General features: G+C 53.0%; 1 protein-coding gene across 1 annotated transcript in view; it reads left to right on the top strand.

Annotated features, from left to right (window-relative positions):
- The window catches only part of CCDC33 (coiled-coil domain containing 33), a 123,391-nt gene that overhangs the window by 97,658 nt on the left and 4,108 nt on the right, over positions 1-21,625 (top strand). Inside the window, 3 exon segments of the mRNA XM_004374816.1 lie at positions 20,236-20,401; positions 21,143-21,231; positions 21,426-21,557. Coding sequence (XP_004374873.1) covers positions 20,236-20,401; positions 21,143-21,231; positions 21,426-21,557 — 387 coding nt within the window.

Here is a 21,625-nt window from a genome sequence, read left to right on the forward strand (position 1 = left end):
ACTCAGGGCCAAATGCAGATGCATAACTGGGGAGGCACACAAGGAGGGGCGTTACCAAACCCCCTGCCTGCCCCCCAGCCAGCCGCCCACCCTGGATCTATCCCAGGACCCTGTGTGAATGTCTGGAACCACAGTGACGGTCTCTGCTGCAGACAAGCTGTGCCTGCCTGGAGCCTGGGGTGGCAGTTTGACTGGGGAGGGGCTTTGGAAATGGGGGATGGCAGGAGAGCATGCTCCCTTGGCACAGGCCTGGCCTCCAGATACTGGTGTCTCAGGCCTCACACAGACTGTGTGCAGGGTCACAGAACCCCTCATACCCACAAACCCCCTTCTAGGCCCGAGCAGAGGCCCACAGTTAGGCAGAACCCAGAGAAATCCCCAAACACACCAAAAGCAATGGTACAAATTACCTCAGCCCCCAGGTCCCCTCATCTCTCCACCTGTGCATCTGTCTGATGGTTTGGTTTTGTTGGGGGGGAGTGAAGACATTCAAGAGAACAGCCTCCGAATACATGAGCTGGAGGGAAGCCTAGGGGATGGGGGATGCAGAGCTGCCAGAGGGCTCCAGGACACAGGGTGTGGGACTCATGGAGACCATTGCTGGGGGCCAAGGAGGCACTTGGACCTTCTGTCAAGCTGTCTTCAGATTCGAGTTGGAGCAAGACCTCTCCTGCCAGTCACTGATGTGATTATTAACGCCCTGTGTGTCTCTCCCTGAGATCAGCTGGGCTAGGGTGCCGGGTGGAGGGGAAATCTTGGGACCTTTGCTGGGAAAATCCTAGCCCTAGTGCATGAGGAAGCAGGAAGTGTGGGTCCTTCCCTCATGGACACAAAGGCCCTTTGAGGGCAGGAGAGCCAGACTGTTCTCCTATCACCTGGGAAGGTGGTTAAAGTGCAGAGTTAGAACCAGCTCCCTCACTCAGGTTACCTAACCTCTTCGTGCCTCATTCTCCTCCTCTGTAGAATGGGCACAATGATAGCTACTTCCGTGGGTGACTGGGAGGTTGAAGCTACATTGACCTGTGTAGAGTCTAGAACAGCACCTGACCCATAGTGCACTCTTGTAGTTACGGGCCTGTTCAGACTAGAAATTCAGAAAAGGCAGCATCCCTTCTCACCAAGGAGAGAGAGAAAGTCCTTTGTCAGGAGGTGGACTTTGAAGAATGGATCTGTAGAGACAGGGTGACAGCACCCCCGTCCTGTTGGTGGAGAGAACTGCATGAACAAAGGTAGCGTGGCAGGACAGAGCAGAATTTTGTCTTCCAAAGGTCCCGAGGCTGTAGGAAGTGATGAGTGTGGGGAGCAGCTTGGGGAAAAGAGGAGCTTCACTATGAAGCTGGAGGGGGTGGGCCGGATCACAATGACCTTGAACACCAAGCTGCCAAGTGCGAGTAAAAGCTCCCCTCCACTGTCCTCCTCTCCTGTCTTGCCACCACCCCAGCCTGGTGCCTGCCCTGCTTCCTGGAGCCCCTTGGAAGAAAGACATCCCCCAGCCCCACAAAGAACCCTAGCCTTCACACAGCAACTGCCTGGTGTGTCTCACCATGCTCTAAGGGATGGGGAAGGGGCCTGGGGGCTTCTTCTCTCCCATTTTATAGATGAAACACCTTGGACCAGGGGCAGACCCCAGGCCTACGTGGGGCTTCAAGGGGCAGGCTCAACCTTCCCTCTCTGCATCCCACACTTGCTCTACATCCAGTGATGGGGACGCAGGGCTGAAGGGACCCCATCAGACCTGGGTGGGGGTCCACTCAGTCCCCCTCCTGTTTCCTCCAGAGTAGGGCTGGAAGACAGCCATGTCCGAGGCTTGGCTGAGCCCGGCCAAGGCCTCTGCATGGTGCATTATTGATGGGACTTCTAATTGTGCGTTTCCCAAAGTCTACAAGCCTTTGATGAAAAATTCATGGCATGCCCGAGGATGGGAGCAGATCCGATCGATTGGCAGCTCAGCGGGCGCGGAGGACTCGGGCCCCTTGCAGGGCGGGGCAGCTGAAGGCCAGGCTGGGAGGGGGCCTCAGTCTGGCTGTGTCTTTACCCCAGGCTTTGGCCCCAGGGCCTTTGGGTTGGGACTGGTGCACTCAGCAGGAGGCAGGGGCTCATTTTCCTGATGGGGAGGCTGAGTGGTGGGCTCAGGTCTAGTGCCCACATCTTGGGTGCTATCTGGGTGACTGAGAGGGAGGATGGCCATCTCTACCAACAACCTCATGTCCCTGGAGGAGAATTAGACCCTCCAGGGCCCCTGTGAGAGTCACGTAGAGGAGGGTGAGCATTTATGGTACAGTGCCTGTGCCAGGCACTATGCTGGGTGCTGCATACTCACAACCTCATTTAGTCCTACAAGCAGCTCTATGAGATGGGCATGGTTATGTGCTCCATTTCACAGATGACGAAACTGAGGCCCCGACAAGGTCAATGACCTCTCCAAGGTCACACAGCTCTGAGTAGATTCGGAGCCCTCTGTCTTTCCATTTCACCAGGGCTGGGACTACTTGAGCTACAAAGCATTGTGGGATTCCCTCATCCAACTCCCCTGTCCCAAGCTCATTATCCAGATGAAGAAACCCCATTAAGGAAAAGTGAACTCGCCAGGGTTTCAAAGTGAATTAAGTTAAAAATATGTCCTGAAAATGAGAGGAGACATGCACTTGAGTCAGGGTCCCCCTTGCAGTACTGACCGAGGCCAGAGGACCCCACCCGTGCATAGTTTTGGGCTAGGCACCCAGCAGCTGGGAGGTGGGGTCACTTGGACAGGGGCAGAACTTATGGAACAGACAGAGATGCCTGCTATTGTTGATAGATGTGTCTGCTGTTACTGTGCCACCATCGGAGGCCTGGAGACCCCCGGCACTCAGCCATTCATTTGTTAAGCAAGTCAACAAATATTTACTAAGCCCCAGCTTTGGGCAGACACCTTGTTAGGGCCAGATGGGAGGCCAAGTGTGCCTCGACAAGCGGCTGAGCCCAGCTCCATTGGGCAAAGGCAGGTGGACACCCTTTGTGCCCTTGGAGGGGGTCTCCACAAGCAGGCCCATGGCCAGTTTTATCAGGACGGCTGTGTCTCAATGACCAAGGCCGTTTCTAGGCTAGTGGGCTGGTTTGTTTGGGTTTATTTTCCCTTCACTTCCAGAGTGAGCTGCTTGCAAAAACATCCACCCATGTCTCCACTGAACTCAAAGGAAAGGAATTTGTCCAGACCAGGAAAGCAGAGATGGGGAGGCCCCAGGGACCAGGCGTGGGAACCTAGGCCATGCCTTGCAGCTACAGGGTGGAGAGAGAGCCCCACCCAGCCTGGGCTGCTACGGAGGGATGACTGGGGACCAAGGGGAGACTGGGGAACAGAGAGGGGGAGATGGAGGGACAGAGAGGGGTAGATTAAACGACAGATAAAGTGGAGATGAAGAGGCAGGAGGCTAAAGGGAGAGGCAGAGACTGAGGTGTAGCTAGACGCGAGTCAAGGAGGAGGGATGCTGAGACTGGGGCTTAGGGACTTGCCCCTTTCCTAGGCTCCTGGCCCCCACAGCCCTCCCAGTCCTTGCCGTCTCCTTACAGTTCTCTGGCCTGGTTTCAGCCACCCCCTTCCAGAAGCTTCTACCCTGGAGCAAAGGTGACCAAGCCCCATGGGCCTGTGTGCTTCCAGCTCAGGGTTGGGCTCCAACACCAGGCACACTTGTTGTAGCAACAGTCCCTGGGGACCCATCCTTGGAACAGAACTGCAAGCAGGAAAGATGGGGGAGCCGGGCTCCCCACCCCCTCCAGCCCCCAAGGCCACCCCAGACCTCACTGGCAGCCACCCTGTAAGTCTGCCCCCCACCGTGTGGTTTGGGAGGATGGGTTGGCTTACCTAGGAGGCAGGTGTGTTGGGGCTGTGTTGCCAGGTGACCAATAGAGGTATTCCTAGAGCTCTACATGGTGGGGAGGTGGGGAAGGGACCAGGAGATTAGGCCTGGGAGCATTGGCCTCCAGAAGCCCATGGTCACAGAAACCTTCTGTTGGGCCCCCTTACCCAGCTAGGGCCACCTAGGCCCTCATCCAGGAATCCAGAGAGAGAGGAGAGAAGGCCTTCTGGGAAAATCCCTTAACATTATCCTGCTAACCTGGGCACTGGGGCTGGCCTTTTAGAAGGCTAGCTGGAGATTCTAGAAAGTGGCTGGGGCCTCGGCTAGCCTGAGTCGGACGTGCAGAGCTTGGCCCAGGGCTGTGAGGAGGATGGTGAGCAGATGGGGGCATTCAAGAGAAGGCAGAGCAGCCCGAGGCCACAAAGCTCTGACCAGGAGGAGTCTGTCAGGGGATGACCAGGGGGAGGGGGCTCTTTGGGGGAGACTAAGTAGGGCCTGTGAGGCTAGGGCTGGGGTCAGTCCTGTCACCTGTAAAGGGCTCTGTACTTCACTGGGCTGGGGGTAAAGGCCAGCCCCAAGCTTCCATCTGCAAAGCCAGGGCTCTGAGCCACATACCTGAGATGTTGGCTGGGCTCCAAGTGACCAAGGGGGTCTTCCTGGAGGAGGTGGGCCCAGAGTAGAGCCTTGAAGGCTGGGTGGGGTTCGGGGAGGCCTGGAGAGGAAAAGGGAACGGGAAGGGCAGGCATCTTCTAGGAAGCCCCACCCCCAATGCTGCCCAGCTCCGTTGTCCTGGCCCAGCCCAATTAGCTGGCCAGTCTCCTGCAGGGGCCAATTAGCAAGGGCTGGGGTCAGCACTGGCCAAGGACCCTGCCACTCCTAAGAGCTTCACTAAGCAAAGCACAGAAGCTTTCAAGGCACCATCTCTGTGCTGCAACAAGAAGGAAAAAAAAAACGAAGAAAGGGAAAATTCACTCCTTTTGTTTCTTTGCTGTAACCTTGAGCTGAACAAAGAGGCTACGTCCTCCGCCTCCCCGGGCAGGCAGCTGCGTGGAGCAGAAGAACCTGTTTTAAATAGCAGTTTGCACAGTTCCGGGGTCAGGAGGCCCAGCTGACATTCAAGGGGAATCAGGAGCAGGGATTTGGGATGAGCAGGGCCTTGGCTCAAGAGCCTTCTGTGGCTCCCGGCTGCCCTCAGTTCAGAAGCAGAGCTCCTGGGCTGACGCCCACCTGCTTGGCCTTTTCCAGCTTTGTGGCCAGACAGATCTGTATATCTTTGCTGCCTCCAGAGGATCCAGTCCCATGTTAGCCTCCACACCTCTGCTCAGGCTGTTTCCTGTACCTCACATCCCCACCCAGTCCGTCAAGTCTTACTTATACCCAAAAGGCCCCGCCCCTCCCCATACAGGAAGCCCCGACCACACCTAGTGCCTCTCTGACTCTTACTCCTAGGATGTGAGCAATGGCCCCCCACCCTCCGATGGGAGCTCTGAGGGCAAGGGTCTCCCCACCCGCAACAGAGCTGAGCTTCATTCGGGTGGGCACATTGGCTGCCAGACTTTGTTGCGGAGCAGGTAGAAGATACACCATGACAGTTGGGGCCACCCCCGGGTGGTAACAGGTGAGGAAGGGGCCCACCAGTGCTGTGTTTCTTCCAGGCTCCCGCCCCTGGGGGCCAAGCTGGATCACCGAGCCCTCCCTGCCTAAAGCCCCCAGCCCTGACGGCTCTGCCAGGCCACACCCTCAACCCCCTCCACTGCGGCCTCTCCCACTCCGCCACGCCCTTGCTGCCTAACTTGGCCAGGGCCTCAGCTTCCCCCTCCGACTCCCAGGCCTCCCTCGCCTGCCCTCTGGTGGTGAAGAGGTTCCAAAAGTGAACGGAGGGGAAAGGAAGAGGCTTGTTCTCGTGGCCACTGGGTTCGTGGTTACAATGTCCACAGGACAGCAGGAGCTCGGCTGGGTAGGCAGTGGCGATGCATCCAGAGACATCGGCCTGGGTGTGCATGTGCGTGAGGGGACTGGGCCGCTGGAGGAGGCCAGGACCCATTTGCACAAGCTCAGTGTTTTCTTTTGTTTCAAAGAAGTGTGGTTAATTCCCTTAAAGGGTGAGGGATAACTTAGATTAGCAAGGGCAGGCTCTCTGGCATTCTGAGGGGACCCACTTTAAAGAATAGATAAGAATGGACCATGGTTCACTCATCTTTCAGCAGGCCTCCCTGTGTCCCCAGGCCTGGCACAAGGCTGGCCAGTGCAGCGTCCAGCCCTCCAGGCTCACCTCTTTGCAGGTTGCACATTCTCCCTGCACAACCTGTCTGTCCAGTGATGCAAATCTGCAGGAGCAAGGCCCTGGCCAGGGGTTTGCCTGAGACTATCCTTCAGCCACCTGTCCTGAGGGGGTCTGCCTGGCTCTACTTCTCCAACTCAGGGACACAAACCAGAGGCTGCAGAGGAGAAGAGTCCCTTCTCTGCTGTCAGGGCCTCCTAGGAGCTGGAGAGACAGTGCAGGTGGTCTCAGGATGGAATGTGCCTGGCTGGTGTGGGTCAGGGATGGCTTCTCAGCAGAGGTGGGCAGGGCTTTGAAGACTGAAAAGGTCCCATGGAGGCTGGGCCTGTGAGCAGAGTGGCTGGGGCTAAATTCCAAAAAGGGGTCTAGTTGTGCTAGGACAGACCACCTTGAATTTCAGAGTTGGGAGTTTATCAGGTCACGTAGGGCTCCAAGAGGCCAGAGAATGTTCTAATTATCTGTTGCTGCAAAACAAACTGCCCCAAAACCATGCGACTTAAGACAATTTTATATTATTATACCTCACAGTTTTGTGGTCAAGAACTCAGCCAAGGCTAGCGGGGGTGGGGGAAGAGGGGCTGGGGGGGGTTGTCTCCACTCTACAACATCTGGGTCCTCATTTGGGACAACTTGTGGGGGGGCTGGAACAGCTGGATCCAGCTGAACATCTCTCTGTCCCACACAGAGTTGGGCTTCCTCACAGCATGGCGGTCTCAGGGCGGTAGGGCTCCTTCCTTGGCAGAACAGCAAGTGTTCCAAGAGGGAGCGTGGAAATCATGGCTTCTTATAACCTAGTCTCAGACGTCCCAGAATGTCACTTCCACTGTATTCTATTGCTCAAGCAAGTTACCAAAGCCAGTCCAGTTAAAAAACCAAAAACAAAACCCATTGCTGTCAAGTCGATTGTGACTCACGGTGACCCCACGTGTTACAGAGTAGAACTGCTCCATAGGGTTTTCTTGGCTGTCATCTTTACAGAAACAAATTGCCAAGCCTTTCTTCCACAGTGTCACTGGGTGGGTTTGAACTGCCAACCTTTAGGTTAGTAGTCCAGTGCAAATGTTTGTGCTACCCAGGGACCTCAGTCCAGTTACAATGAGAGGGGAATTAGACTTCACGTCTCAATGACAGGAGTAGCAAAGCATTTGCAGCCATCTTTCATCTAGAAGAATGGAAGGCTGCATTTGGAGGCAGCACAAAGAAAGTCCATCTGTAACGGAGGCAGAGAACTAGGAGGCCTGAAGGAGGAGGTTCAGAGATGAGACCAGATAGCAGGGCAGGAGCAGTGGGAGGGGCCTGCTCTACCTGGTGCCTGGGGGCTTCCTGTGACCAGGAGATGCTGGCTTTTGTCAGAGGAAATCCCCAGTTCGACTCCCCAGGCCTCCCTCGCCTGCTCTCTGGTGGTGATGAGGTTTCAAAAGCACAGGGAGAGGGAAGGAAGAGGCTTGTTCTCACAGCCACTGGGTTCATCAGAGACTGACCCCTTGTACAGAAAGAACAGTTGAGAGGGACTTAGATGCTGTTTGGAAAGTGTACCAAGTCAGCCAAACACACACACACACACACACACACACACACACACATCACAAAACAAACAAATCCTGAATCTGCAAATCAGACAAGATTCTTCTATCCTCTTAGGAAGACAAACTGTGGACTCTAGACCCAGTAGGGAGCCCTGCACAAAGCAATTTGTACAGAGCGACTTACAGAGCCATATGCATTAGCTGATTTCTCAGAAGCAGAGTGATAAGTCGCGAGGGAGGAGAACTGGCCTCTCTCTACCTTGTGTGAGAGTCCAGGGATGCCAGGCAGCAGGCCTGGCCAGGCCTAGGGGGAGGGACTATCTTTGGCTCAGACAAGCAGCCAGGGGCTTAGAGCAGCCCCCCTGCCTTAGGGGATAGGAGCAGGCCTGGGCCTGAAGAGCCCGCCTCCCCCACCCTCCAAGCAGACACCTTACTGAGAAGAAATGCCTCAGTCCCTGGTGAAAGGAAAAAGTCAAGGACAGGGTGACATTTTACCCTGTCACCTTGGAGACCTGCAGCTCCAGTTCCCCACCCCAGGCCTGGCTCCCTGGGCTGCAGTGCCCACTCCCCTGGCAAATGCCCAGAGAGATCCCAGTCAAGTTCCGGCACTGCCCCTTGTGAGAGGGCAACCTTGAACACATCTCCCAGCCTTTTCCTCTGGGGCCCCAGCTGCCTCCTTGGTAAACTGGGAATTGAAGTGCCTTTCCTGCAGACTCATGGTACAAACTAGAGGACGAGTGTGCAAAGGGTGGGGCCAATTGTAGACAGTGAGCTGTCATGAAGCACCTGTGACCCCTAGGGCTCCTTACCTGGGTTCAGCGTCCACAGTTTGTCTTCCTAAGTGGATAGAAGAATCTTGTTTGATTTGCAAAGGTTTAGGCTTCGTTTATTTTGTGGTTTGTGTGTGCATGTGTGTGCGTGTGTGTGTGTATGTGTGTGGGTGTGTGTGTGTGTGTTTGGCTGGCTTGGTACACTTGCCAAACAGCATTTAAGTCCCTCTCAACTGCTCCTTCTGTACAAGGGGGCTGCTGATATGCAGGTGGGAGGTGTACGGACTCCTTTAGCGCTTTAAGTTGGCGCTTGTCCCAAGCCTCCGCAATCCCGGCTCAGCCCCATCACCTGCCCCGGGCTGCGATGGGAACCTATCAGAACCTTCGAGGTGGGAGTTTGGGCACAGAAGGAGGCTAGGAAGTCTCTGAGAACCAGACCAGACCGCCTGCAGGAGGGATATGTGTGCCTGAGGCTGGAGGGTAAGACAGCCCCCATCCCTCCCCCTCAATATGAACGATGGGGCCTGCTCTAGCCGGCCTCATTCCCAATGCAGGCGCAAACCGAAAGCATCTGTGGGAGGCGGTTGCCCTCTGCCGGCTGCAAAGGCGAGCTGCATGGCAGGTGACCTGCGCCTGCCTGCACCTGCCAGCAACAGATCCTTCTGCCTGGGCAACTAGAGGTCTCGTGGCTGCTCCTGGCAAGAGAGGGGAGAATGCGTGTCAGGCCCGGAAAACCCACTATCTTGGTTCGGCCTCACTTTCCGCTTTCTCCACCCACTCCACCCCATGAAGAGCCCTGCCATCTACACTGCCCCTCACCCAGAAACCTGTCTATGCTTCCCCAGCCTCTTCCCCTTGGAGAGTGAAGCCCCGCCCCGCTCCAGCGCATCCCTCCCCCACACACACTCCCTGCGCAGACTCCCGACTCTCCAGGAAATCTCTCTCTCCCTAAGCCTCCCCTCCATCCTGTGACCTTTCTCAACCTCACCGCCCTCCTCAGTCCTCACCCCACTGCCCCCTGGCATTCAGAGCACTGGCCAAGGTCACCACGGACCACTTCCCTCTGCTGACCTGGAAGCTGTTGGGCCTCTCTCTCCTCCGTTCAAAAACTTTTTACATTGTGAAAGATAACCCACATGCGGAAATTGTATTGAGCATAAATATAGAGTGCAGCCAATTATTATAAAGCAAAGATCTTTCTCCCACGGAGCCACTGGGTGAGTTTGAACTGCCAATCTTTCAGTTAGCAGTTGAGCACTTAACCTTTGTGCCACCATGGCTCCTTATCACCTAAGTATGCCTCCCTAACGACTAGAGATGAATTTTCCTTATTCGTTAACATTATAGAAAGGAAAGCGTGCCGTACGTGTTATTCTGTAGATGGGTCTTGCTCAGCTTTATGCGCGTGAGCTCTGTCTGCTTTGTTGCTTGTGGCTGTGGCTGCCTCTTTTTCATTACTGTGTAGTATTTCATTGTATGGGTCCTGGCCTGTCTCTTCTCTCTGTCCAGTAATTCCTCATGATCTCACCAGCTCTTTGAGGCTTTTTAGAAGGTGATTTTTACTTGGTACTCAATATTTTCAGTTGTCATGAGTGAGAGGGTTGGTCTGCATTACCCAATCATCTGCCATTACCCGGAGTGGAAGTTGGGCGCCCCTCCTTTGTAACACTGCCTGTAGCCTTGGCTTCGCCAGCCTGCTCCCACCCCTCTGCCTCTACCTCTCTGGCAGTCACCCTGATCTGGAGGGCTTCTCTCTTGCCACCACACCTCCCTTTGACCTTGAATTCATCTCCTTCATGCCACACTCTCCTCACCCTGGAAAATCTCCTCCCTTTCCAAGGTTTCCATCACACCTCTGTGGAGCTGGCTTCTCACATCTCTGTCTCTAGCCAGACTCTTCTCAAGCTTGATCACCATCCAACTACCTGCTGAGCTCCTCCACCTAGATGCCCATAGGTACCTCACACCCAACATGCCCTCCCCTCCCCGGCTCTATGCGTGCACCCCCTCACCCGATGACCCCCCACTCCTCCTCCTCACTCATCTCTCTCTGCCATGCTCACCTCCAGCTGCTCCTGCCCTCACTTGCTCACCCTCTGTCTCTTCCTGGGGCAGGTCCCGTCATGTTTCACCTCCTCACTGATCTTGGCCTCTAGTCTTCCTATTCATTCTCTGAGCTGGGCGGTCAGAGGGGTCTTGTCACACACACACACACGCACACGCACAACCCCAGATTAGATCCTTCAGTGGCCTGAAGGATGGAGTCCAAGCTCCTGAGACTGGCCTTCAAAGTCCTCTTCAGGCCACCCTGCTGCCTCTCCAGCCATACCCTATACTCTCCTCCCCCAACCCTGCACTTGCTTTGGTCCCCATCACACCCTCTCTTACCCCCCTGCTTTGCCACGATGTTGCCTCTGCCTGGGGAGCCCTCTCCCCAACTACCAGATAACTCCTACTATCCTCCAAGAGTCAACCCAGACGTCACCTCCTCCAGGAAGCCCCCCTGGATTTCCAGGCTGGATTAGGAATCTCCTCTGAGCTCCACTCTGTCACAGGCACTTTCCTGCCATATCCTCTGTGGGGATGGGAGACCCTCGCAGGCAGGGATGTGTCTGGGCTCCTTGGCCCCAGTGTGGCACAGACCCGGCACACCGTAGGTATTCTGCAAGTATTGGTTGAGCTCGGGGCTTAGTGGGCTGCTTTTAACCTAGGATTTATACCTGAGTCCCTCTGACATTGAGCACAGTGCTGTCCCCCATGGCCTCAGTTTTCCCATCTGTACAATGAGGGTGTAAGGGCCTTTCTGGCCACCATGGTTGGAAGTGACCACAGGTATGTTTGCTTTTCCTTTTTAAATTGAACTTTAGATGAAGGTTCACAGAACAAACTAGCTTCTCATTAAACAGTTAGTACACATATTATTTTATGACATTGGTTAACAACACCATGACATGTCAACACTGTTCACCTTTCGACCTTGGGTTCCCTATTACCAGCTTTCCTGCCTCCTGCCTTCTAGTCCTTGCCCCTGGGCTGGTGTGCCCCTTTAACTTCATTTTGTTTTATGGACCTGTCTAATCTTTGGCTGAAGGGTGAACCTCAGGAGTGACTTTATTACTGAGCTAAAAGGGTGTCTGGGGGCCGTACTCTCGGGGTTTCTCCAGTCTCTGTCAGGCCAGTAAATCTGGTCTTTTTTTGTGAGTTAGAATTTTGTTCTTCATTTTTCTCCAGCTCTGTCTGGAACGCTCTATTGTGATCCCTGTCAGAACAGTCAGTGGTGGTAGCCGGGCACCATCTAGTTGTACTGGACTCAGTCTGGTGGAGGCTGTGGTAGTTGTGGTCCATTAGTCCTTTGGACTAATCTTCCCCTTGTGTCTTTAGCTTTCTTCATTCTCCCTTGCTCCCAACGAGGTGAGACCAGTGGAGTATCTTAGATGGTCACTCACAGGCTTTTAAGACCCCAGATGCTACTCACCAAAGTAGAAAGTAGAATATTTTCTTTATAAACTATGCTATGCCAATTGAGCTAGATGTTCCCCGAGACCATGGTCCGCACAGCCCTCAGCCCAACAATTCGATCCCTCAGGGAGTTTGGATGTGTCTGTGGAGCTTCCATGACCTTGCCTTGTACAAGTAGTGCCGGCTTCCCCAGTATCGTGCACTGTCTTACCCTTCACCAAAGTTACCACTTATCTATTGTCTGTTTGGTGTTTTTCCGTCCCACCCCTCCCCTCCCTCGTAACCATCAAAGATTGTTTCTTTTTAATCACAGGTATATTTGAAAGTGCCCACCTGTGTGAAGTGCCTCAGATTCCACCATAATAACTTCTTATTTGGGGGTCAGCATTGCCCACTTCAGGCTGTTGTAACAGATCATCACCACCCCTCCTCGGTGATGAGGGCGAGGAGGGGGCTGGGCCTCGGTTTCTGTAAAATGGGAGTAGTCACACCAGCTTACCTTCTGTGCCCAGTCTAAGAACGCACTCAACAGGCAGTAAAGGAAAGGGAGTAGCCGTTCACCGGGCACCTCTGTGCAGGGCCTGGGCGGTACTCCTCACCCCTCTCACTTTACTGCACCCCTTGAGTAGGACCCTTTTCCTCATTCCACAAATGAGGGCATGAGGAGCAATTTGAACCCAGCTCTGCCTGACGCTTCTCTCGGCAGGTTCTGAGCACCAGGGGCCCAGTGGCAGGGAGTCAGTGGGTGAGAAAGACGCAGGGGGCCTTCAGGGTCAGGCACAGGTGGTTTGGGGTCAGTGTCACCAGAGAATGTGCTAGCCCAGAGAGGAGCTGGGGGAGTCGTAGTCATCCTGCCCCCACCACCAAGCTAGGATCAGGGGAGCAGGCAGCCACAATAGGAATCTGGGCCACGGTTTCCTGCCTGTTCTCAAGGCTGAGCTGTGACGTAGAACGTGGCCCTGAGAGGCAGGAGGTGGCCAGCTGCAGGCTGTGGGGAGAGGTCAGGGCTCAGCCTCCCACCCAGCTGTACTGCCCAAGGTCCCAGCTCAGCTGTGGGTATGCGGGATCAGGGAGAGTGAGAGCAGGCCCGCCAGGCTCCCACCTCTCCTGTCCCACAGACATAGGGTACTACCAGCCAGGGTGGGGACTGAGGAGGGTAAGCCAGGGCCCCGGTCCCTTTCCACCCTCCTGGGGAGACCCTTAATCTCAGACGGCAGCCAGGCTAGGGGTGAGGTAGAGGCCTGTGGAAGGTCTGTGGGGCCCATGGTCAGAGAGCAGAATGGAAGCCATCACCCTTCCCCCAGCAGGGACATTTAGCTGAGGCTAGGACACCCCACTTCACGGAGGGCCATACTCTTCCTCCAGCTCTCCCTTCCCTGGGCCTCAGCTTATCTGTCCAGAGGAGTTGTGGTTTTTTTTTGTTTGTTTTTTTTTCCCACGAGTGTGAGGTTTATTAGGGAAGTAACAGGTTACACTTCAGGCTCAGGAACACTCAGGATATGGTTCTTCCATTAGGACAACTTCTTTCCAGCTGTGCCACAGGCACACCTGTCCCTGACCCCTTGGCCTCTGCCCTGCTTGGGCAAGTGTTCCAAAGCTCTTTTAGCTCTGCCAGACCTCACACAACCAGTAAGCCTCAGCCTGAAGGTGCTCGGCTCTAGCTCTGTGAGTCAGCATACCTAGCTCCACCAAGTGCCTGGAGGCATCCTACTCCACCAGCAAGCCTCCTGCCCGAAGGTGCTCAGCTTCCAGTGAGGGTTTTAATAACAGCTCCACTCACCCCCCATGGCTGCCAAGTCGAAGAATGGTGGAGTCTTAGAAAAGAAGAGCACCAGTGCTGGGCCAGACTATCAAAGGATAAAGGAGGAGGAGGATCCTGGGGCTGTGCGCTGGTGGGCCACCAGTCTGGCTGGGAAAGCAGAACTCCACAAATGACAAAGCCACCTCTGGCCCAGGGAAGTCCAGGCTGGGCCCGGAGGGACACATTGGACTCTTCCAGGCTGCAGGAAGCCAGGGCCCAGGGTGCTGGGAAAGTCTAGGAGGCCTCCTGGAGAAGGTGGCATCACTCTGGGCCTAAAGGCTAGGTTGTGGGCATTGGGGAAGAGAGCTTGCAGGCAGGGAGCTCCTCCTGAGCAGAGGTGTGAAGGTGGGAATAAGAACAGTGCACTGGAGCAGAAGGGCTGGTCAGGGTGAGTGGGGTAGATGGTGAGAGGTCTGGAGTGCCAGGCCTCATACCTAACATCTGAGTTGCTGGGGCTGGAGACAGAGCCAGGAGAGCCTGGCCAAAACCTCAGGCGCTCACACTGAACCATAGCCCTGAGGCTCTAGGCCTCCACACACATATTCGAAGGTGCCCCAGACTCCAGTGCCCGGCAGGAGCCTCTCTCCCCACCTCTACCTGGGCAAGCTCCCCCACCACCACCAAGGATGGTGAGTCAGCAGGGAGGGGGCTTTTGGAGGAGGGGGCTGCCTGAGGCAGCAGTTCCCAACTTTTTAACTCCAGGGACCCTTCAAATGATTTCTCCATCTTCACATGTCTTAAAAGATTCTGTCTCTGCAAAACAAACCACTTTAAATAAATCAGTAATATGATTTCCTCCTTGGTGTTGACCAAAGCCACCTAGAACTACCTGTCAGAGGTGGTTCTGATGGGCAGGAAAGAACCAGGTCACACCATATCAGGCCAGCCCAAAGCAGTGTCCACACTGTGCTGGGCCAGGTCGGGGTGAGGGAAGGAGAGGAGGCAACATGGCCACCTCCCTGACACAGGGGGTCTGGGCACGGCTGGCTTCTTGAGGAGAAGAAACAGCCCCTTCTTCCACCTCCACCCCAAGGCAGCCTTGGCCACCTGCCCCATCAGCACCCCTCATTCCCATAGATGGATTTAGCTCAGTATCAAGCCAGAACCTGAGCCTCAGTCTTCTTCAATCAGGGTGAAGCCCCAACCTTCCTCAGTCAAGCAGATGCAAAGAACACAGGCTTTAGAGTAGAATCTGGGTTCAAATCCTAGCTTCGCCATTTGCAGGTGGTATGACCGTGGGCCCGTCACTGAACCCCTCTGAGTCTCATGAGGATGCTGTGAGGAATCGGAAACCCACAGACACTCGACAAGGATCACTGGGTGTCTCTGCCCGTCTTCAGAGGGCCCTGTGGGGAGACAGAGCAGAATCAGCCCAGCCCCCCAAGACCGGACTGAAGAGCACCAGCCAGGATAAGGAGGCTGGGATGAGGCCCAGGAGCACAGCCCTATGGGAGCCTGCACGTGCGTGGCCTTCAGGGTTCAGGAATGGAAGAGCCCATTTTTGCTGTGAACTGGGAGGGTTCCCAGCAGGGAGTGGCAGTGTAGAGGTTTTGTGTACTTGACCAAGCTTGACCTCGGATTTCATTTATTTTTTAATTCTTTAAATGTTTTTTACTTTTGTGTATGCATTGGTGGTTCAGTGGGAGAATTCTCACCTTCAATGCAGGGGACTCGGGTTCGATTCCAGCCAATGCACCTCATGTGCAGCCACCACCAGTCCCTCAGTGGAGGCTTGTGTGTTGCTATGATGTTGAACAGGTTTCAACAGGTTTCTTCCAGACTAAGATGAACCAGGAAGAAAGGCCCGGTGATCTGCTTCTGAAAATCAGTCAATGAAAACCCTATGAATCATGGTGGTGAGATCCACAACTGATCATGGGGAAAGCACAGGACAGGGCAGCATTTCGTGCCGTTGTGCCAGCTCAATAGCAGCTAACAACAGCACACATTCAAAGAAGTGCACAAAACATAAATGTATTCGCTGCAATGAATTATCACAAAGTGAACAGACAAGTGTAACCGCCCACAGATCAAGAGATGGATCATTGCTAACTGCTCAGAAGTTCCCCCGTGCCCTCCAAGCACCCCGTATCTCCCCACTACATCTAATGTCTGGACTTTCACCCTTTTGTTTGCTTGCCACTTTGTGAAGAGAATATATATGGAATTCATAAAGTAGGTATTTGGACTTCTTTTGCTCAGTGTTCTGTTTTAGAGATTCATCCACGTGCTTTCACTAACCGTACTTCATCATTGTTACTGGTGTATAGTATTGCATTGTATGACTATCTCACCGCTCTGCTGTGATGGGCGTTTGTGTTATTTCCAGTTCGGGACTATTATAAATATGCTGCTAGGAATGTTCTTATACCTGCTTCTTGATGCATTTGCACATGTGTGTTTGTGGGGGTATACTCCGGAGTGGAATTGCTAGATCATAAGGTATGCATACATTCAACTTTAATAGATATCCGGTATCTGAGCAGTTTTCCAAAGTGATGTTAACAGTTTACACTCCCTCCAGCAGTGAACAGGTGTTCCAGTTGCTCCGTGTCCTCCCCAGGGTTTGATATAGTCAGGGTTGTTTTGTTTCGTTTTGAGGGTTTTTCTGTTTGTTTGTTTTTTGTCTTGTTATTCTAGCAGGTGCGTAAAACCAAACCAAACCCGTTGCCATTGAGTAGATCCTGACTCACAGTGACCCTATAGGACAGAGTAGAACTTCCGCATAGGTTTCCAAGGCTGTAATTTTCACGGGAGGAGACTGCCAGGCCTTTCTCCCACGGAGCAGCTGGTGGGTTTGAACCTCTGCCCTTTCAGTTAGCAGCCGAGTGCTTAACCACTGCGCCACCAGGGCTCCTTGGTGGGTGTGTAGTAGTATTTTATTGTGGTTTTAAATGACTGTTGGGGGTGGGCATCAACTCTTATGCTTTATTGGCTTATTTTGTGAAGTGTCAATTCAAATCTCTTCTCCATTAGCCTACCCGCTGGTCTGTGTTTCTGATTGATTTGTAAGCATCATGGGCCCATTGTCTTTTATGCATGTTACAGATATTTTCTCCCATTCTGAGTCTTGCCAGTTCACCCTCTTACTGATGTCTTTTGATGAATGTATTCAGTTTATCAATCTTTTCCTTTCTGGTTTGTGATTTTTGTGTGTCTTGTTTGAAAAACTCTTTCCCTTACCCAAGTTCATGAAGATTTTCTAGAAGCTTTATTGCTTTACCTTTTATGTTTAAATCTACAAATACATCTGGAATGTATTTGTAATATATGGTATGGGAAAGGAGTCAAGTTTCCATTTTTCAAGGTAAATATCAAATTGATGCAGCAGCATTTATTAAAATTACAGTCCTTTCTCTGCTGCTTCATAGCATCGTCTTTGTCATAAATTAAGTGTTTGTGTATGTGTGGGTCTGTTTCAGAGCTCTCTGTTCTGTTTCTTTGGCTTATTTGTCCATCTTGGTACCAGTATTACTTTGTCTTAATTACTGTAGCTTTCTAGCAAGTCTTCATAGCTGATATAGCAAGTCCTTTCATATTGCTCCTCTTCAAAAATCTCTTGGCTCTGCTTGCCTTTTTCATTTCTTATGCATTATTGACTCAGCCTGTCTGTTTCCATACATACACACAAAGTGTTATGATTTTGACTGGGATTGCATTGAATCTACAAATCAATTTAGGGGAGAACTAATTCTTTAGATATTGCATCTTTCAATCCACGAACATGATATAGCCCTCAATTTATTTAGGTTTAAATTATTTTTAATTAAATGAATAAGATATAAATACCCTCTCATTAAAAATGCAAAGATCAGAAATGAAGCAAGTGTTCCTTTCTCCCCAAACACAGAAGTAGCTACAGTTACTATATACCTCTATGTATGTACGTGCATGTCACATGTATACACACACACGTGCACACACATGCACACAACGTTCCGGATGGGATCTTAGTGATGTGCCATATGCTCTTTTTATTCAACAATATAGTGTGGACATCCCTTCATGTCAGACAGTTAAGCCTAGATCATTCTTTTTAACTACTGCCTGTGGTCCCGAGAATGAGCATGCTCTAGTATAAGACTACAAACTGTGCCACAGTGAACATGCTTGAACATGCTTTCTTGGACGTGCGTGTGTCTAAGACATACTCTAGAAGTAAAGGAGCCTATTTGGAAATTGCTGTAATTGTCCTGAGTAGACATGACAAGAGTCTGAACTAGGCTTGAGAGAGAAAAGAGGGGATGGATTTCCTTTCCAAAATAGCATGTGCTTCCTCTTGGCTGTGTATTGGGCCTTCCAACCCCTTATCAGTGATGGGACTGCCATAAATTGAGGGTTTATATCACAGGGGCACGGAAGCCCAAGGGCAGCCAGGAGGAGGAAGAGAGCTGACCTGTTGATTAAAGCAGCCAGTAGAACAGAAATGGGATGGGATGAGAACAGCTGCTTCCAAATGATACCTGCCCTGGGCAGAGCCCTGTGCCAACTGCCTCATACATGCCAACTCTGAGCCTCCAGCAACCTCATGGGTGTCCTACAGGGAATCTGAGGCTCAGAAAGGTGAAGGGGCCTGTCCCCTCTCACACAGCATGTCAGTGGCTAAGTGACCTGGGCCTGACCACAAATCCCTGTGTGTCTGCAGTCTTGGGACAGAGTTTCCTAATGAACAGTGTTGTCTGAGGACAACAGATGGGCAGATCTGGAGGGGCCAAGACCTGGGACTCAACTGGGGCAAGTGGTGGAAAGATGGACTAGCACTGGCACTGGTTGGAGGGAGTCCAGCCAGAAGGGCAGACAGTGGCAGGTGACAAGTGGTGTCAGATGAGCCCCCGCTGTCTGGGGACCCCTCTCCAGGAAGCCAGTAGCCCACTGTGTAGCAGGTGGGAGGCAGTGGCTTGGAAGCTGAGCCACATCCCCAGTCAGCATGGGACCAGGTGGGGGTTGGGACAGAGCTCTGCTTCCCGGGGGCTCAGGCGCCTGGCAGGGCCCAGGAGGCCCCATCTCCATTGGCAAGGGCCTCCCCCACCTTTAAGAAGTGGACAAGCCACCAGGGCTCAGCAACTGCCTTAATCAAAACCCATTGCTGTTGCCACTGTGTCGATTCTGGCTCATAGCAACCCTACAGGACAGAGTAGAACTGCCCCATAGGGTTCCATGGCTGTAATCTTTATGGGAGCAGACTGCCACATCTTTCTCCTGGGGAGCAGCTCGTGACTTCGAACTGCTGACCTTTTGGTTAGCAGCCGTGCGCTTATCCGTTAGGCCACCAGGGCTCCTTAGCAAATGCCTACTGGACTCTCTTCCCTCCTTTCCTCTCCCCCCCGACCGCCGCCCCCAGCCTAATTCCCCACTTCCTCCTCCTCCCTTAGGATCTGTCTGGCTTCACATCTTGGCTCCCCTTTTATACTTTATGCTGTTTAGAGTTAAGAAACTCCCTTTTTGAGATTTTATTTGTGAATAACACAAGAGAATCCCTGATAATAAAATAAATGCATGAAAATATAGCTTTTTAATTTTTCCATGCAACATGTATGGGCAGACGTGGAATTTTTTCCAAATTGGGATCACATTCTTCATTCTTTTTTGTAGCCTGCTTTTATCACTGCTCAATATATTGTGAACACCCTTCTAAACAAGATGGTTAAGGCCTGGAAGGCATCCGTGTAGGGGGCATCGTGGAAGGACTATTCGGGCTTTAGAACACAGACACAAGCCCCAGCCTGCCTGGATTTCAGACCCTGGCTCTGCTGTTCATTAGCTTTGTAACTAAGCATATTATTAGCCTCTCTGGGCCTTAATTTCCTCATCTGTAAAATGGGGCTAATAATATCTACCCCGAGGTTTGTTGTGAGGACTAAATGAAGTAGGGCACAGAAAGCCCTTAGAAGGAGCCTGGAACATCATAAATGCCTGATAAACATCAGACAGAGGATCACTGTCATGTCTGGTCTAATGACGAAGTCCAGCTTCCTGGCCCCCACCTCACACCCCAGATCTTACAGCTGTATCCCAAACTTGACCCTGTGTTCTTATCTGGGTCTTCTGGGCCTACCCTGTGTCCCTTCCTGGCCCCTCAGCTAGTTGGGGGGTGATGCCTGAGGTCAGTTGCCAAGTGGCATTGGTGGGATTTCAGAGAGGTTCTCCCCTGGGTTCTCAGTGACATGAGGGAGGAGGAGAAATTAGAAAAGGGAGAAGGAGAAGGGGCAAGACAAAGAAGGGGTTATGATTTAGCCATAGTCTGGAAACCTGGCCCCAGATCCTTCCAAGTTTCCATTGCTCATAGGCTTTCTCATCTGGTGCCTGAGCCCAGGGTCCTTCCCTGAACTGGTATCATGGAAGCTTCCCCAGGAACAAACGTTTGCTTGGCTGCTCTTGCCTGGCCAAGAGGCTCACTCTCCAGGGGTTAATACAAATCATAATCACTCCTCGGGGGAGTTGCTGAGACTTGGGGACCCAGCTTGGGGCTCCTGGAGCTCATTGGCCTTAACGTGGCCCAGTGACTTCCAGATGTGGGTGCAGATGTGGGATGGAGGCTCAGCTCCGGGCTCTGGGACCACAGGAGATGAGCAACTACCGGCAGGCCATGCAGAAGATGGCCGAGGACATCCTTTCTCTGCGGAAGCAGGCCGGCATCCTGGAGGTCGAGAACCGCAAGCTGAGGAGCCACCTGTACCAGCAGGAGGCAGAGGACGAGCAGGACCAAGCCGACAAGGTCCATGGTGAGGGCATGCAGGCCACCGACTGGCTCTGGATCGTGGGACAGGGAGGGGGAGAGCATTTCCCAAGTGCTTCACTCAGGCTGGTAGAGGACCTTACACACAGACACTTAGTTCCTGCCAGGCCAGGTCTTCACAGGGATGGTCTATTGGTTTCCTAGGGCTGCCGTAGCAAAGTACCACAAACTGGATGGCTTACAACATCAGGAATGTATTCTCCCACAGTTCTGGAGGCTGGAAGTCCAGAATCAAGGTGTAGGCAGGGCCATGCTCCCTTTGAAGTCTCTAGAGAAGAATCCTTCCTTGCCTCTTCCCAGTTTCTGGTGGTTGCTGGCAATCCTTGACATTCCTTGGCTTTCGGCTGCATCACGCCAATCTCCGCCTCCGTCTTCACATGCTCTTTTTTCTTGTGTGTCTTCTCTATGCATTTGTATCCAAGTCTCCCTCTTGTTTCTCTTAGAAAGACGCCAGTCATTGGACTTAGGCCCCACCCTAACCTGGTATGACTTCATGTTAACTTGATTATATCTGCAAAGACCCTATTTCCAAATAAGGTCACATTCACAGGTATTGGTGTTAAGACTTGAACATATCTTTTTGGGGGACACAATCCAAGCCACTACAGATGGGAAACCAGTTCTGTCTCAAGCTCTAGAACTGAGAGACACTTGGCCCCACAGCTCTGCTGCTTTGAGCTAGGAGAGGCCTCCTCCCTGAGCCAGCTCTCCCTACCCTCTACCCCCGACACAGTGTCCATGAAGCAGAAACTGCTGCTGAGTGAGGTGGATATGAAGAAACTGAGAGACAAGGTGCAGCATTTGCAGAATGAGCTGATTCGAGTGAGTTGAGGGTTGGGGGCAGGGAGCAAAGGGGATGGGGTGGAGGGGGAAGCTAGGGTGGGGGTATCAAAAGGGAAGGGGGAAGTAGAAGGAAGGGGGGCTCAGAGCAGTGGAGGATTTAACAGAGGGGCCCAGGGTGGACCCCCAAGGCCAAGGGTGATGCCTAGGTACCACTCTATCCCTTTCCGCCACAGAAGAATGATCGAGAGAAGGAGCTGCTCCTTCTACATCAGGCTCAGCAGCCACAGGCTGTGCTGCTGAAGAAGTACCAGGACAGACTGCAGAAGATGAAGGCCCTGGAGGAGACCGTGCGGCACCAGGAGAAGGTTGGTGCCAGAGCGGCTGGCCTGCCACGGGCCAGATCACCAGGGCCCAGCCATAGCTGGAAGGTGTG

This window comes from Trichechus manatus, unplaced genomic scaffold (assembly GCF_000243295.1).
Source record: "Trichechus manatus latirostris isolate Lorelei unplaced genomic scaffold, TriManLat1.0 scaffold00030, whole genome shotgun sequence".
NCBI classification, from domain to species: domain Eukaryota; kingdom Metazoa; phylum Chordata; class Mammalia; order Sirenia; family Trichechidae; genus Trichechus; species Trichechus manatus.